Source organism: Zootoca vivipara, chromosome 6 (genome assembly GCF_965207765.1).
Source record: "Zootoca vivipara chromosome 6, rZooViv2.hap1.1, whole genome shotgun sequence".
NCBI lineage: Eukaryota > Metazoa > Chordata > Lepidosauria > Squamata > Lacertidae > Zootoca > Zootoca vivipara.
Window position 1 is genome coordinate 93,032,794 of NC_142589.1, and position 17,562 is coordinate 93,050,355.

The following is a 17,562-nucleotide window of genomic DNA, read 5'->3' on the forward strand; positions in this document are numbered from 1 at the left end:
GTTTACCCCTTCATGGTTTATATCAATGAAAGAAATGGAGAATTTTGTAGTCAGGTGTAATTCCTAAGCGGTTCTAGTCGCCAGTTAGATAGCCGGTTACATTACAAATGCTGTATTTTACCTTGCATTCTGTCTCAGGTGTGAGAGCTTCCATGATCTTAGGCGGACAGGTTGTTGAAAAACGCAACGGAACTCTGAAAAAGAACCCTGACGTTTGCGCAGCGACGGCCAACGCAACCTTTAAAGCAGGTTTTTCCCCCCAAACTGGAGGTCTCCCGCTGTTGTCAGACTACAACTCCCATCATCCAGCAGTCGGGGAATGATGGGGGTTGTAGTCCGACAACAGCGGGAGAGCCCCAGCTTGGGAAAACCCTTCTTTAAAGCAACAAGGGCCATGCGCTGGCAGCCGTCTGTCCCCACAATTATTGCGGGATTTACTACGCCACAATACATGTGTCAATTTGTATGAAGTAGGCGTATGAGTCTCGACCGGCCAAATGGGGCTGGCGTTGTGCGTCAATGCCTTTTTCCAAATAATACCAGTGAGAAAACTTTTTTTTTTTGCTCTTCCATTAACTCCTTTCTCTTTCCTTTTCTTTTTTTGTTCCCCTCCTGCAGTAACTTCTATGCAAAGCCCCCAACCCCAAGAAACAAATCGTCCTTCTTGCCACCAGTCGCGGAGTCCCCTCTCGCCCGGCCCTGCTGCCGCTCTGCTGGGACGGGAGAGGGTGGCGTCGGCGTCACACCTCCTGGATCCCGACTCAGCCCCGGGGAAGACAGGAAGAAAAACCTCCGTCAACTGTGTCTCGTTCTCTCCCTCCTTCCCCCCCCCCCCAAATGCATATTTATCTCCATCTAAGCAGCGACCTGTAAACAGCTCCTCCCACTTGGGCGTGTGTATCAAGTTGGGAAAGGGCCCCTTAATTCTGGGTAGTGACCAATTTATACATATATATCCCCCCCCTCAAAGTGCACTATATTGTAGCTACCTATCTGTAAGTGATACTGTGAACTTTCTCTCTCTTTGTTTTATTTTTTAAATCATGTATTTATTTTTTTCATCCTTGCACAGAATTGTAGCACTGTCGTGCTTTTTTTTTTTAAGAATTATTATTAAGGAACAGTTCACTGAACTTTCGGGGGCACGAAGTGGGGGGGGGCATCGTCATGAACCTGCGTGGTTGGTCACCTGGGTGGCCGCGTCGTCGTCCCCCCCCCCCCCCCGGATTCCCTGGGAGGTGGGGAACAGCTTTTCGCTCAGAAAGTGGGGAGATCAAGGAGCGCCCAAGGGACTCAGCGTGGTCAGAAATGCTGCTGTGCCAGGCAAGGTGCAGAACCCAGAAGCAGTCGTTTTGGCTCCCTTGAGCCATTCATTCAAACATTAAGCATTCTGTGTGTGTGTTTGTGTGTCAGTTTTGGGCCGGACCTTCTCTCCCCCCCAAATCCGCAGGGGTTCTTCAGCCCATGAGCGAAGGCTTCTGCCGAGCACCTGCGCGCAGCTGGCCCGGCCCAGAGATCTCGGCGAGATGGTGTCGTGCCTGGCGGGGGGGATGAGAGACAGCCCCTCTCCTTGCCTCTTACCATGTTGATCTGCGTTCCTGAAAGAAGTGCGGTGAGGGGGTCCCCTGTTTCGGTGGCCAAAGGCAGCTCACTTCCACCAAAGGTTTGGGTGGCGTTTTTGCACGGCTCCACATCGTATCGACTTTGGAGGACCTTGCACCCCACAAGAGAAGGCTCTGCCACGCCTCCGAGTGTTAACCAGAGTTGGTTATCGCCACAGGATGCAACAGGCAGAGGAAGAGCTATCTGGCGAGGCTTTGCAAGAGAGGCAGGCGAAGCAAGTTTGGGAGTTTGAACAGCTTTTTTCTCTCTCTTTAAAAATTCTCCTTCCTAACAATTTCCGCCCACCTGGTCTTTGGGACAGAACCGGTTTGAGCGTCTCACACGCTGCTCTTTGAAACTGAGACCCCAGGTAGCACGAATCGCGGTTCCTTCGGATATGGGCGGAAGGAGAGGAGGCCTGTCGCATGCCGGAACGGCAGGCGGCATTACAAATCCAGCCCTCCGATGCTCTCCTGACATTTTGGGCTGCAACTGCCATCGGCTCCCCTGCCAGACAGCTGGTGGGAGTTGCAGTTCAAAGCTTCTTGAATGTTTCTCGAAGGCTGCCCCACGCACGTCCCTGAAAAGACGGCGAAGGCAAGCCATTTTCGCAGCCGAGGCTTCGTTAGCTTGCCTGTGCGTACGCTTGCTTGCTCGCTCACTCGCCGTCTGTTTTGTTTGCACAGACAAATGCCCTTTTGGGGAAGCAGTTTCCTTAAATAGCCCTTGAGAAACGAAAGGTCTTTTCATTTCTCAGCACAGCCTTCAAGAGAAAAGCCCGGTGGTGCCTCTCCACGTGGCAGAGCCCCAAATCTGCCTTTGAAACACAGAGAAGCTCTCCCTGCCTTTGCTCGGCGTCCTAGTGATCTGCCTCCACGAACGACCCAGAATTGGAGGGATCCTTTTCTTTGGTTTAAGGGGAAAGATCTCTCCTTGTCAAAGAAACCCGCCACCACCTTCTAGAATTGTTTGGTTTTGCAATTCAACGACGTGTTCTGGGCACCTGAGAGCCGTTTCCAAAGCTCTTTGAGCCTTGGGTGTTACTCCTGGTGAGCGGACTTGATTCCTTCGCCCACCCTTCCTGCTCGCCCTTTCCTCCTGCCTCCATCTTGACAATCCTCCCTCAAAGACCTCTCCAAGGAAGGTCTCGCCAGCTTGGAGCCCTGCCCCTCCGTCGCGGGCGATAGGAGCTGTAATCCGAGCTGTCTTGGGGCACCCGGTTGGCCAAGTCTGCCCCGACGTGAGATCAGCTGCCGTCTCTCGATGCCGCTTGCGCTGTGTTTTTACCACCACCCGTTTAAATTCCCATCCACCCACCCGCCACCCCGAAACAGCTGAGCCCACCCTGTCAGAGCGGGGAGCTACTCCCACCCACCCACCCACCCCCCTCCGATTTCAGCAGGAAAGACAAAATTGGTGCTCTGGCCAGCAGGAAGTGAAATCGGACATATTTTCTTAGAAGTCTACATTAGACCCGTGGGGTGTGCGTGTCTGTATGTACATTATAAATACATATATATATATATTTATATCTCTCCCGGATGTTTAGCGTTTTGCAATGTGTTTTCGGAACTTGAGAGCTCACCTGCCCCTCACCCCCGTTTTGACGTGCTTTGTACAGAAGGTGGTGCGCAGGGTTTTGGGGAGGGGGCAGTGTGGGGCAGGGCAGAAATCCAGCAGGGCTTGCTCTATGTTTTGATGGCCACATATCACTTCTTCTGCTTGGGATTTCTCCTCGCCCACCCACTCCAGAAGTATAAATCGCTGTGTTAACGATGAACCATTGTAGTTTTGCTGTAAAACCAGAGGCTGTTTCCTCTCTCTCTATATATATAGATCTACAAATGCATCCCGGCAGAAATAATTCCTCTCTCTCTCTCTCTTGATTTTTAAAGAAAGATTTATCTCCTGCCCCTACGCCCTTTGTAAATAAGTTTGTTTTTTTGAAGCGTGTGATGATTTCAACCTCCATCCTTTCTATAGATAAGCAGATTCTCGGCTCCCATGTGGAAGATCCAAAACTTCTTATATTGCGGGGGGTGGGGGGAGAGAGAAGCAAAATCCTGTTTTTTTAAAAGAGGGGGGGATGCAACCTCTTCCTGCAAAACAGGAGAGCCTTTCCCACTGTTACATTAGATTCTTTCCTGGGGGGTGGGGGGTGGAGGCATTTATTCCACCTCCCCATATCTCCCCACCTCTTCCTTGGTGTGTTTAAGGGTGGGGAGGGTCTCTCGCGATGTACCTCTTGTACCGTTCAGCCCAAATGCTTGGGGCATCGAAGCATATTTTATTATTCTTTTTATTATTATTATTATTACTATTATTTCAGCTGTCGTCGGATGTGGGCCCCTCCGCGCCGTTCATTTTTAACTGTTGTAATTTATTATTAAAACACTTTATTTAAGGAGAATTTCAGTGTTTCATTTTTTTGTGTTTTTTTTTAAAGAAAAAGTTCTCTTGCCTGATATAGTAAGTGGACAATCCTCTTTATGCTTCCTTTTTCCTCCCTGCCCTCCGTTCTTTTGGAAAGAGGGGACGGCAAAGCAGATTTCTGTATCCAGGCGTAGAACCGTACGGAGGCAAGGTGAAATTCTTGTATGCAATGTCGTCCGTTGCCGCCTTCCGGCATTCCATTCCCCCCCCCTCCTTTATTTTTGGAAATATCTAATAAAATAGAATGATAAAAGCACTCATTTGTTGGGTTGTTGTTTTTTCCAATCCCCTCTTCTTCTTTTTTCTTTCTTCCCTCCGTTTGGCTCCGATCGAGCTGAGCATTCTGCGTTCTTACAAAACCGCTTGTTTCGTTTATGAAATTGCTTCCCTGGAGCTTTCCACACTATTCCCCCCCCCCAAAGAAACTTCAGAGATAATTTAAAAATTAAGCAGCGCCCTGTGTTGAAATGATCTCATGTGTAAAAAAAAAACAGTACAGAGCCATTGTAAAGAAGCCAGCAGGGAGATTCGGGAGTCATTCGCGGAGCACGGCATTAAACTGTGGAACCCGCTGCCACATGAAGCAGGGAAGCCCAGCTTGGATGGCTTCCAAAATGGGGTTGGACAAATGCATGGAAGAGACGGATTTGGGCGACATATCTCTCGATAAGAGATTGAGTGGGGGGGGAGGCTCCTTTGATTTCATTGTACACAGGTACAACAATAAAGGTATTATTACTACTACTATTATTATTATTATTATTATTATTATTATTATTATTATTATTATTATTTAGAGGAATGAAGCAGCTAGTACATGAGCTTTATTAGTATTGAGCTCCCTGGACCAGGGGTCTGGCTCAGTGTAAGGCAGCCTTCATTATTATTATTATTATTATTATTAATAATAATCATCTGTTTATATACCACTCCTTATCAATAGATCCAAGGGCATTGTGCAAGGTTAAGAACACATAAAAAAATTTTTTTTAAAAGCATAACAACAGTCAGAATCCTAGAATTACAGAATTGTGGCGTTGGAAGGGACCCGAGGGTCATCTAGTCCAACCCCCTGCAACACAGGAGGAAGTGAGGAACGCATTGCAGTAGTCCAAGCAGGAGATAACCAGAGCATGCAGCACTCTGGCCAGACAGTCCACAGGCAGGGAGGGTCTCATCCTGCGTTCCAGATGGAGCTGGTAGACAGCCGCCCTGGACACAGAACTGATCTGCGCCTCCATGGACAGCTGTGGGTCCAAAATGACTCCCAGGCTGTGCACCTGGTCCTTCAGGGACACGGGGACCCCATTCAGGACCAGGGAGTCCTCCACACCAACCTGCCCCCCCAAAAAAACACCACTTCTTCTTTTTTTATAATATTTTTTATTGATTTTATACAAACAAAACAAACATACAATATAAAACTGTCCCTTCGTTTCCCCTCCACCCACCGGTCCACCTCTGCCACCAGTGGTACCCGTGAGCTTTAAGAATCAAAGGGGTCCTTTGTAAGTTGGGTTTGGCCTCCCCCCTCCCTCCTCCCCCCACATCCCCCCCCTGCCACTGAAAGGACAGGAATGGAGGAGTTCTGAGGATTGGGTTCCCCCAGCTCTTTCATAAACATGCATAAACAAATATAAACATAACAACAATAGGGAAGAGTTTTAACTCCCCAATTCTTATTATCTTAACATTGTAATTGTGACTTCCTTGATACTCTTCCTCCTGGTTTTCCTAACAAACTAATTGCATGGCGGGTTTTCCAAAACACCACTTCTGTCTTGTCAGGATTCAACCTTAATCTTTTATCCGCCATCCATCCTCCAGCCGCCTTCAGACACTCACACAGGACCTTTCACTGGTTCTGATTTAAAAGAGAGGTAAAGCTGGGTATCATCCGCATACTGGTGAAAACCCAGCCCAAACACCCGATGGTCTCTCTCGGCGGCTTTATATACATGTTTAAAAGCATGGGGGAGAGGACGGAGCCCCAAGGCACCCCACAAGTGAGAGCCCAGGGGTCTGAACACTCACGCCCCAACACCACTTACTGGACACGGCCCAGGAGAAAAGAGTGGATTTGCTGTAGAATACATAGAATCATAGAATCATAGAGTTGGAAGAGACCACAAGGGCCATCCAGTCCAACCCCCTGCCAAGCAGGAAACACCATCAAAGCATTCTTGGCATATGTCTGTCAAGCCTCTGCTTAAAGACCTCCAAAGAAGGAGACTCCACCACACTTTTTGGCAGCAAATTCCACTGCCGAACAGCTCTTACTGTCAGGAAGTTATGCCAGAGTAATGGCTCCCACCCCCCTTTGCCCCCCACTTCTGAGCCTGGACTCGCTCTTCCTCTTCAGGGGGCCCGGTGGAAAATGTTGCCTAATCCCCGCCCCCCCAGGATGAGGAAACCATGCTGGCTTGAGTAACGCCTTCCCGGATCCTTCCCTTTCGCTGACGAGGGGATAAGCAAACCACCGACCTCCACTGTTGGGTTAGACGCCGGTTTAAACTCCGAGCTGCTTCCCTAAAGGAAGGCTCCTTTCCCCCCTTCAAAGATCTATCCTCCTGGTCAAAATCCTTTTGCCCAGAAATCTTTCGAATACAGATCCGATTCCTTGAAGATGGCAAAAACCTCTCGGGCATTCTTCCTCGCGAGAATGCCAAGGTTCATCCTCGTCCTTCTCCAAGCAGGTAAGATGGGAAGTTTTGGGTGCGTTTGGCTTACAGTCTCTCTGCCACCCCGAGGACGCTGTTGTCATTGTCGTTGTCGTCTTTAGCGATCCCTCGTAGCCGAGTAAGATTGTCTTCCATGAAAACGGTCTTAACAATGAATCTGTAAGTGACTGTGGAGGCAAATTCTGGATCCACACGTCCTTCCACAGTGGGGACATAGGTTTCTGGGCAGGAGTTGATCCTGGTGAGGGTTTGCCAAGCGTGCCTTCCTCTTAGCACGTTTCTCCCTTGCGTCCTGAGTTCGAGTGTCTTCAAAGCCCACGACACCTTTGGCAAAGGCTGTTCTCCAACTGGAGCGCTCACAGGCCAGTCTTTCCCAGTTGTCGGTGCTTATGTTGTTGTTTAGTCATGTCCGACTCTTCGTGACCCCATGGACCATAGCACACCAGGCACTCCTGTCTTGCACTGCCTCCCGCAGTTTGGTCAGAATCATGTTCGTAGCTTCGAGAACACTGTCCAACCATCTCGTCCTCTGTCGTCCCCTTCTCCTAGTGCCCTCAATCTTTCCCAACATCAGGGTCTTTTCCAGGGAGTCTTCTCTTCTCATGAGGTAGCCAAAGTATTGGAGCCTCAGCTTCACGATCTGTCCTTCCAGGGAGCACTCAGGGCTGATTTCCTTCAGAATGGAGAGGTTTGATCTTCTTGCAGTCCATGGGACTCTCAAGAGCAGGCATCCCCAAACTGCGGCCCTCCAGATGTTTTGGCCTACAACTCCCATGATCCCTAGCTAACAGGACCAGTGGTCGGGGAAGATGGGAATTGTAGTCCAAAACATCTGGAGGGCCGAAGTTTGGGGATGCCTGCTCAAGAGTCTCCTCCAGCACCATAATTCAAAAGAGGTGCTTATACTACATTTTTTTTAGATTTGCCTTGAGACAGTCTTTCAACCTCTTTTGTTGACCACCAGCATTACGCTTTCCATTTTTAAGTTTGGAATAGAGTAGTTGCTTTGGAAAACGATCATCGGCCATCCGCACAACATGACCAGTCCAGCAAAGTTGATGTTGAAGAATCATTGCTTCAACACCGGTGATCTTTGCTTCTTCCAATACACTAAAAAGAAGCAGAATAGACAAATCGCGGGAAATGAAGATGCTTCTTCCAATACACTGGCATTAGTTTGCCTGTTTTCCCAAGTGATGTGTAAAAATTTCCCGAAATGCTGCAAGGGGCACAAATGCCTTTGTCAGCGGTGGACGACTGGCAGATGAAGCTGATAGAATTTATGGAACTGTCTGAACTGACTGGGAGAATCCGAGAGCAGGGAAAGGAGACGGTGGAAGAAGATTGGAAGAAATTTAAGACTTATTTGGAAAAGAATTATAAGATCAAAAATAGATAATAAGGGAAGTGGAAGTACAAAGAGGCTGAAGAAGCATTTAGATTTAGTAAGAAGGGAACAAGTTTAAATGTAAAATAATTATTAAGATTTCTAGATCCAAATGATATTGTGAAATAATGGGAATGTGTGGTTAAAATGGATCAAGAAAAATATTTATAATAAGTATACTAGAAGAAGAAATGGGTTAAGAAGTAGAGAGTGCTACAATAGACATATAGAAACGTGGAAGGGGAGGAAGGAGGAAGTCGACAGAGCAAGAAATATATTTGAGAAATGTTAAAGAAATGTTTTTTTTTCTTTTTTTCTTTGTTTTTTGTTTTTTCCTGTTTTTTGCATTTTTTGTATTTGTTATAAAACCAATACAAATATATTTTTTTAAAAACAAATGCTTTTGTCAGTAAATAAATGCAAACAAGTTTTTAGATGTGTCTTCCAACTCTAGAGTTCTAGATCTCACACAGTAGATTTCCCCCAAGGCTCCTCTGGCCCCAATCTCCCACCTTTCTTCCTCATGTAAAACCACATCACCTCGCATGTATCTGCTGCCTTTCGTCATACGGCTGTTTCGGTTTAATCTGAAGCAACGCTTTGGTTTTTCCTTCTCTGCTGCGTGCGAGGGCTAGGGGATGGCTTCAAAAGGAGGCCCAACAAATTCACAGAGAAGACTACTCAGGCTCTGTATTGACGTATATACATTGATAGGGAGCCTGTATAGAATCTACATAGGAGTTTGAAGGGAAAACGAGAATCATCTAGTCTCGGCAATGCAGGTACCATTTTGCCCGACATGGAGCTTGAACCTCAACCTTGAGATTTTATAGAGAGCCTCATGAGCTATCCCAGCATGCAGAAGAGATTAAAAAAAAAATGTGTGCGAAAGGATCTTGCTAGGAAAATGTTTGCTCGCACGTGCCAAGAAAGTTTGTTCAGCCTTGAGCCATAAGATGGTCGACGCTGAATTCTTCCTGCTTTTCCTTGCGGAGCGTGACTTAAATTTCTGTGCATGCGCAAAGCGTAAGGCGAGGGAATCATCTCCAGGGAAGCCACTGTTCTTCTGGCCAAATAAAAGACGCCTCGTGCCTAGAGTGGTCAATTGCAGAGGATCCCCAACGTCTCCCTCCACGGTTGGAGACAGTATGCTTCTGAATACGAGCTGCTGGGGGGTCACAACTGGGGAGAGTTACTGCTGTTGTACCCATGCCCTGCTTTTGGACTTCCCATTGGGGGCACCTGGCTGGCCACCTTATGTTCTGATGGAACCTCCAGCTCCAGAGGCAGTCTACCTCGATTCCTAGGTTCTTTGGCCACTGAGAAAAGGATGGTGGTCTAGATGTGCCTGATCCAGCAGCCAGCTTCTTCTGATGCTTCCTGCGGAAGCCGCGCTTTGGTTTTGGAAGTCGAACGGACTTCCGGAACGGATTCCGTTTGACTTCCGAGCTCCGACTGTAAATGTTCCTTTTATTGTCTCCTGACCCAGCTTTGGAGAAAAACTGCTTTTAAATAGTTCTGCCGCAAGCTGCTGTTTTCTGCATGTTTTCTGACCCAGTTCATCCGACGTCCTTTTCTCGCACAGGTCTCTGGTTATTCCTCCCCAGTGCTTCGGGGAGCTGGATTATTGGGGGCAAGGAAGTTGTGCCCCATTCCCGGCCCTTCATGGCGTCCATCCAAGTGAATGGGGCACACGTCTGCGGTGGGTTCTTGGTGCGCCGAAAATGGGTCATGACAGCGGCTCACTGCCTGATGCCCAGGTAAGTTGGGTGGATAAAAAATCAATGGTCCTGTTTTTAAAAAAATCAAAACAAATCGGATTTTTTAAAAATATACAAATCGGATTTTTATTCATTTATTTAAATCGTGTGTGTGTTTGTTTTCAATTTCAATCGGATTTTTTGGATTTAAATCAGATTTTCTGAATTTAAATCGGATTTTTAAAATAAAATGCTTTGGGGGGGGGGGAATCTTTCCACAGATAGTTTTCTATTTAAGTTACATTATAGTCCAAAGGCTATTCATCAGGAAATAAGGATTTGTTTTAAGTTTTTCATGTGTGGTTCAAATCCACCTCTCGGCCACAATGCTTACTGGGTGACCTTGAGTGGGCCATTCACTGCTTTTCAAAGATTAAAAAAAATCAGCAATAAACTAAGGACAGATTCCAGCATATACCCACATCCTACACGTCTGGTTAGACTCGTCTAAACAGGAATGTTTTTAGCAGGCACTGAAAGAATGACAGCTGAGGCACCTGCCTGTGTTTAGTGGCAGGGAGTTCCAGAGTTTAGGCGCTGCCAGATTAAAAGATCAGTTTCTTAAGAATGTGCAATGGGTATTCTGCAGCACCTGGGCCAGTTCTCTCGATAAGACGGACAGCTGCCTGTCTGGGCTGCTTCCGCTGTCTGCATTTTCCTGCCTTGGGGAGAGGGGCTGGCCTTTAGATGTCACCCCAGGGCCCCTACCTGTATCTGCTGGTTCGTAACCGCACTTTCCAAACTGAAACTCCAGGCGATCACCATCTGTCCGCATCGTGCTTGGCGCCCACTCCCTCGCGGCCCCCGAGGCCTCGCAGCAGATCTTCGGGGTGCAGGAATCCATCGCTCACCCACTTTACAACTCTGGGACGGTGAAGAACGACATCCGCTTGCTCAAAGTGAGTGGGGTGGGGGGAAGTTCTGGCTATATACGTCCGGCTCTATAAAGTACCGTACAGTGGTACCTCTGTTTATGAACACAATTGGTTCCGGAAGTCTGTTCATAAACTGAAGTGTTCATAAACTGAAGCGAACTTTCCCATTGAAAGTAATGGAAAGTGAATTAATCCGTTCCAGATGGGTCTGCGGCGTTCGTAAACCGAAAATTCGTAAACCGAGGTTCCACTGTACTGGGGGTTGGGGAACCTTTGCAACCCTGGGGGTCGCAATCCCTTCTGAGCAATTTTTCGGGGGCCGGATGGCTTGGGCCCAGAGGTAAAAGTGGGTGGGTCAAGGGTTGCAAAATTGACCTTTGCTCAGCTGTAGGAATGGATTCAGACCCGGGGGTGGGGGTGGGGAATATCGCCCAGTTATTATCCTTCATTCCTCAAAGGGAGTGAGGTCAGTAGGGTATTAGCCTTTGCAGCTTAAACTTGGAAACTAAGACAAGGTTGATTTAACCAGGATACCTGAAAAAGTGTTTCCATCCCCATTGTTCTGCCCGGACACTGAGGTCTAGCTCCGAGGGCCTTTTGGTGGTTCCCTCCCTGTGAGAAGTGAGGTTACAGGGAACCAGGCAAAGGGCCTTCTCGGTGGTGGCGCCCTCCCTGTGGAACGCCCTCCCATCAGATGTCAAGGAAATAAACAACTACCTTTACTTTTAGAAGACATCTGAAGGCAGCCCTGTTTAGGGAAGTTTTTAATGTTTGATGTTTTGTCGTGTTTTTAATATTGTGTTGGGAGCTGCCCAGAGTGGCTGGAGAAACCCAGCCAGATGGGAAGGGTATAAATTGTTTGTTTGTTTGTTTGTTTGTAGAACCATAGAATCATAGAGTTGGAAGAGACCACAAGGGCCATCCAGTCCAACCCCCTGGCAGGAAACACCATCAAAGCATTCTTGACATATGCCTGTCAAGCCTCTGCTTAAAGACCTCCAAAGAAGGAGACTCCACCACACTCCTTGGCAGCAAATTCCACTGCCGAACAGCTCTTACTGTCAGGAAGTTCTTCCTAATGTTTAGGTGGAATCTTCTTTCTTGAAGTTTGAATCCATTGCTCCGTGTCCGCTTCTCTGTTTGTTTGTTTGTTTGGCAAGGCTATATTGTTCAGTTATTATCCTTCCTTGCTCAACAGGAGTGAAGTCAGTAGAAATTCCTTTGCAGCTGAAACTTGGAAACTTAAGAATAGGTTGATTTAACCTTCTAGAAACAATAACCCAGGATGCATTAAGGCACACTGGGTCCCCCCCTCCTGAATTTTGCCCCTTTTCTCCTCTTTAAAAGCAGCAATCACACACACACACGCATGCACACTGAACAACCAGTGGTTTAGCAAATGGGCAAACCAGGCTAGTTTCAGCCATTGGTTTTCTCCGTAGAGCTTCCCCGTGGAAGATGGAACAAGCTTTTTTTTCTGCCGTTCCAGAGGGACCAATAGATTCAAATTGCAGGAATGGAAATCCCAGCTAAACATCAGGAGGAACTTTCTGACAGTAAGAGCTACAGTATTTGATAGCAGAACGGTCTCCGTCCAGAGGTTGTGGACTCTCCTTCCTTGGAGGTTTGAAAGCACTGCCTGGACCAGTGATGGCGAACCTATGACACGCGTGTCAGACGTGACACGCAGAGCCCTCACTGCTGGCACGCGCCCCATTGGCCCATTCACGTTCGAATTTTAACCCGTTCGAATTGTAACAGCGTTCGTTTTTTAAACCGTTCTGTGCTGGGGTTTTTGGCGCTTTGGCAGACAATGTTGGTGCTGCGTGTTAGTTCCAGCGAAGGTATTATTCGTCATTTATTTCTGTTCTCCCCCCCCCCCAAAAAAAAAGCGCAGCAGCTTTGGGCATCCCCCCCCAAAAAAGCAAAGCAACTTTTGCACCCCCCCAAAAAACCTCCAAAACTTTGGTCAGCAGCCTCCCCAAAAAAGCTCAACAACTCTGGGCACTTTGTGATGAATAAGGGGTTTTTGGTTTGGTTTGGTTAAATAATTAGTTTTTGGTTTATTAAATACAGTTATATATTACAATTATAAATTTTTGTTATTTAAACTATAAATATCGCGAAATTATGTTTTTCTCTCTCGAAGTGACTCACCACCCGAGTTATACTCAGTTTTTTGGCGAATTTTGACACACCAAGCTCAAAAGGTTGCCCATCACTGGCCTGGACAGTCATCTGTTGGCGATGCTTTAACTGAGATTCCTGAATTGCAGGGGGGTTGGACAACCAAGGCTCTGACATGTTCACTGGTGCGCCCAGTCTCAAAAAAACAACAACAACAGACCAGTAGGTGGCAGTATGATCCTCTGAAAAACAACCACATGTGAACTACATTTCTCTGGACGTTTTCCAAAAGGGGAGGAAGGTTTGGAACTGCCAAGAAATGCAATAGAAACCACTGCCTTAAATATAAAGTTGAGGTTCTAGACCTTGTGAATAAAGGGTCAGCTTAAGTAGCAAGCTGCCTCAAGCAGCAAAACGTCTTGGGCCAGCTTTGCTTTGTATAAATTTAAGGTTACCCCACGCCTGGTTTTAAATAACGTACGGTACGTGTTGTTACAAAAGCCGGGCGCCTGCCCGTCTCTCTGCCATGCGGCAGCAAGAGCCCACAGGGTCTGCGTCCCCTTGGAGAATGGAAGGCACAGCAGAGACTGTCGTGCTTTAAGAAAAATGATTTCTTCTTTTTCTTTTGCGCTCCCTTGTAGCTGAGTAAGATAGTCTTCCATAAACATGGTTTTAACAGTGAGTCCGTAAGTGACTGTGGAGGCAAATTCTGGATCCACACGTCATTCCACAGTGGGGACATAGGTTTCCGGGCAGGAGTTGATCCCGGTGAGGGTTTGCCAAGCGTGCCTTCCTCTTAGCACGTTTCTCCCTTGCATCCTGAGTTCGAGTGTCTTCAAAGCCCACGACACCTTTGGCAAAGGCTGTTCTCCAACTGGAGCGCTCACAGGCCAGTCTTTCCCAGTTGTCGGTGCTTATACTACATTTTTTTAGATTTGCCTTGAAACAGTCTTTAAAACTTCTGGCACAACGAGACACCGTGACGGAAACCAGAGCGCACGGAAACGCCGTTTATCTTCCTGCCGTAGCGGGACCTATTTATCAACTTGCACTTTGATGTGCTTTTGAACTGCTAGGTTGGCAGGAGCTGGGACCGAGCAATGGGAGCTCACCCCGTCACGGGGATTCAAACCGCTGACCTTCTGATCAGCAAGTTTTAGGCTCTGTGGTTTACACCGCAGCGCCACCAGCGAATACAGGACCTCCAAATGATTTTGAGTCGCAGTTGTCCTTGCTTAAATACCCCGTTCTGCCGCTAGAGGGAGACAAAGCTTAACATCAGCACTAAACATGCCCCCCCCCCGATTCACCTTGCAGCTGAACGGCTCGGCCATCTTCAACCAGGCTGTTCAACGTGTCAGGATCCCGCGAACCAACACCGACCTCTGCCCGGGAGTCATGTGTCATGTGACGGGCTGGGGGGACACCTCCAATTTTGGGACGATCCCCACCATACTGATGGAGGCCAACACAACCATTGTCGACCGGAAAGCATGCAACGTGTCGTGGGCTGGCCAGATCCACCGCTGCATGATCTGCGCCGCCAACACCGACCCCAGCCTCCGGGGATTCTGCTCGGTGAGTGCTATTTTTTGGGGGGTGCCCAAATCAGAATTTTCTGAACCGGAAACCTCGGCGCCTTGAATTCTGAATGGCAGGTTTTTATTTATTTTATGAAAGATCTACATTGGCTTCCAGTACGCTTCCGAGCACAATTCAAAGTGTTGGTGCTGACCTTTAAAGCCCTAAATGGCCTCAGCCCAGTATACCTGAAGGAGCGTCTCCACCCCCATCGTTCTGCCCGGACACTGAGGTCCAGTACCGAGGGCCTTCTGATGGTTCCCTCGTTGCGAGAAGCCAAGTTGCAGGGAACCAGGCAGAGGGCCTTCTCGGTGGTGGCGCCCTCCATCAGATGTCGAAGAGAAAAACAGCTACCAGATTTTTAGAAGACATCTGAAGGCAGCCCTGTTCAGGGAGTCTTTTAATGTTTAATTGTTTTATTTCATTTTTCTGTTGTAATTATTATTATTTCATTTCTGCTAAAGAGTTCTTTTTATAATCCATATAAAACAGAGAGAGGGGGCACCTGCTAATGACAGGTCAAAATTAAAATATGAAAAGCGAAACCATATCCAGTGGTACCTTGGTTCTCAAACTTAATCCGTTCTGGAAGTCTGTTCCAAAACTAAAGCGTTCCAAAACCAAGGCGCGCTTTCCCATAGAAAATAAGGCAAAACGGATTAATCCGTTCCAGACTTTTACAAACAACCCCTAAAAGAGCAATTGAACATGAATTTTACACTCTAATGAGACCATTGATCCATAAAATGAAAACAATAATCAATGATGATAAAAAATTCAAATTAATTTTCTTTTTCTTACCTGCATGATGAAGGTCATTGTTTGGATCATTAGGGGCTTTTATCCATTTCCGCAGCCACACAATCAATCAGTAGCTGAACTGAGTTCCATACAGTTGCAAAAACAAATTAACTGAAAAAGCCTCAAAAACAAAAACACGAAATAAATAGCAAAAACAAAAGGGCCAAACTCAATCCGTTCCGGAAGTCCGTTTGACTTCCGAAATGTTCGAAAACCAAAGCGCAGCTTCTGATTGGTGCAGGCGCCCCGGAAACAATAGCCGACAACCGCATTGGACGTTTGGCTTCTGAAAAACGTTCGAAAACCTGAAAACTTACTTCCGGGTTTTCGGCATTTGAGAACCAAGGTGTTTGAGTACCAAGGTATCACTTTAATAAGCACAGTTGCAAATGGGTTAAGTAACAAAGTCTATATCGCTAAAGCAAAAAGGGAGACTGAGAGTTGTGTTCACGTAAAATAAAATAAAAATATTCGAGTTGTTTCATTGCATTGCTAGTGGCCTCCAGCTCTACAATTGTATGACTCTTAAGTATATTTCCAGATTTGCCAAGCTTGTGACCAAGGTTGCCTTGGAAAGAGAGCTACCACTGCAAAGGAAGGCCAAATCATATCAAAAGCGCCTGGGGTTCTAGTCCTCATTGATATCTCAATTTCTGTACAATTTTCTCCTGTTATTGGAGAGTGATGGTTTGCCAGGCCTCCGGTGTGAGATTTGGGCCTGTTTTCCATGAAGTTGTCATGACGAGAGAGGGAAGGAAACATTTCTCTTCTATCACAGAGCATGTAGAAACTTTTTTTTTTAAAAAAAGCTGGAGCTGGACCTCAATGGATTGTAGCAGCTCTCGCCCAGTTGCAAATATTTCCTTTCTGGGGGGAGGTTGTGGCAGAAACAACTGCAGACATTCTCAGGATGGAGCCGGTTATCCGGACCCCCTTTCTGTCTGGGTTCAGGGCTGGGGGTCCTTATCCAACTCTGCGATTGCGCTCAACATCTCAGTGAGATGCTTTTGACGCCTTCTTCAGACTGAGCCTCTTGGGTTTGCCAATCGGAAGGTCGGCGGTTTGAATCTCCTGCCAACCTAGCAGTTCGAAAGCACGCCAGTGCAAGTAGATAAATAGGTACCGCTGCAGCGGGAAGATAAATAGCGTTTCCATGCGCTCTGCTTTCCGTCATGCGCCAGTAGCGGTTTAGTCCTGCTGGCCACATGACCTGGGAAGCTGTCTGTGGACAAATGCCGGTTCCCTCGGCCTGAAAGCGAGATGAGCGCCGCAACCCCAGAGTCGCCTTTCACTGGACTAGACCGTCCAGGGGTCCTTTACCTTTACCTTCAGAGTGGGTACTGACCTTTGTCTCCCCCTCATGCCAGGGCGACTCAGGTGGACCCCTGCTTTGCGGTTCCAGAGTCCATGGGATCGTCTCTTTCAACGGACGTCGCTGTGGTGACCGGCGGTTCCCAGATGTCTACACCCGCATCTCCAGATATATAGCCTGGATCCGTTACGTGCTCCAGACGTTTTGAATTGGAGCAGGTTGTGTGTGTGTGTGTGTCTTTGGGGAAGGCCGTGTTGGGGGGGGGGGTCTGTCCTCCCATCAGGAAGGAAGCGATGGAGTTGAATAACAATGGCTTTTTTAATTAAAAAAACACCTCTGTTTTACAAAACCAATGAGTGTCATCTCCAATGCTGGATTTACGTATAAGCTAAAAAAGCTATAGCTTAGGGCCCCGCTCTCTTGGGGGCCCCAAAAAAATGAAAAGGAGAAAAAACTGGATGTACATTTCCAAAATATAAGATAAGAAACAAATAAAATAGAACCTACATACAGCAACCGTGTTTTGTGTTTTGTAGGCTCCTATAAAGTCATGGTCCCCACTTGCTAGCCTGCTCCCTAAAATATCACTGGTTTGCTCCTTTCTATTGTCTTTGTCCATGGAGTTTTCTTGGCAGGGATACTGGAGTGGCTTGCCAGTTCCTTCTCCAGGTGGATCACGTTTAGTCAAAACTCTCCGCTATGACCTGTCCATCTTGGGTGGCCCTGCATGGCATAGCTCATAGCTTCTCTGAGTTATTCAAGCCCCTTCGCCACGACAAGGCAGTGATCCATGAAGCTACGAACATGAGTCTGACCAAACTGCGGGAGGCAGTGCAAGACAGGAGTGCCTGGCGTGCTCTGGTCCATGGGGTCACCAAGAGTCGGACATGACTAAACAACTAAACAACAACAATATATAGGGTGCCTACATTCTGCATGTGCAAATGGCTTGAGATACCTATTAGGTCCATAAATTTCCACATAGCATATATTCAACAGAAAA

At 47.3% G+C, this 17,562-nt stretch overlaps 2 protein-coding genes across 7 annotated transcripts in view; both read left to right on the forward strand.

Moving 5' to 3' along the window:
* The window catches only part of PIP5K1C (phosphatidylinositol-4-phosphate 5-kinase type 1 gamma), a 49,923-nt gene extending 45,632 nt beyond the window's left edge, over nucleotides 1-4,291 (forward strand). For 4 of the 6 annotated variants that reach the window (XM_088673058.1, XM_088673060.1, XM_088673059.1 and 1 more), the window contains one exon: nucleotides 619-1,102. In XM_088673058.1, coding sequence (XP_088529184.1) covers nucleotides 619-621 — 3 coding nt within the window. In that variant the 3' untranslated portion in view covers nucleotides 622-1,102. Of the gene's footprint in view, nucleotides 1-618 lie in introns of all 6 variants that reach the window. The other 2 variants (XM_088673065.1, XM_088673066.1) reach the window with 1 other exon arrangement.
* A 2,265-nt stretch (nucleotides 4,292-6,556) lies between these two features.
* On the forward strand, nucleotides 6,557-17,075 carry LOC118087400 (serine protease 57-like). Its single transcript, XM_035120002.3, has 5 exons — nucleotides 6,557-6,731; nucleotides 9,689-9,863; nucleotides 10,618-10,762; nucleotides 14,183-14,443; nucleotides 16,615-17,075. Exons 1-5 carry the CDS (start codon nucleotides 6,662-6,664, stop codon nucleotides 16,765-16,767), a joined length of 804 nt encoding a protein of 267 aa, XP_034975893.2. The 5' UTR covers nucleotides 6,557-6,661; the 3' UTR covers nucleotides 16,768-17,075.
* Nucleotides 17,076-17,562: the final 487 nt, after the last annotated feature.

Bases quoted from the DNA above. Each gene is read 5' to 3' on its own strand.
- LOC118087400 (XM_035120002.3), top strand. From the start codon at position 6,662: ATGGCAAAAACCTCTCGGGCATTCTTCCTCGCGAGAATGCCAAGGTTC. The intron at 10,763-14,182 runs GTGAGTGGGGTG...TTCACCTTGCAG, and splicing joins ACGACATCCGCTTGCTCAAA to CTGAACGGCTCGGCCATCTT. The intron at 14,444-16,614 runs GTGAGTGCTATT...CCCTCATGCCAG, and splicing joins GCCTCCGGGGATTCTGCTCG to GGCGACTCAGGTGGACCCCT.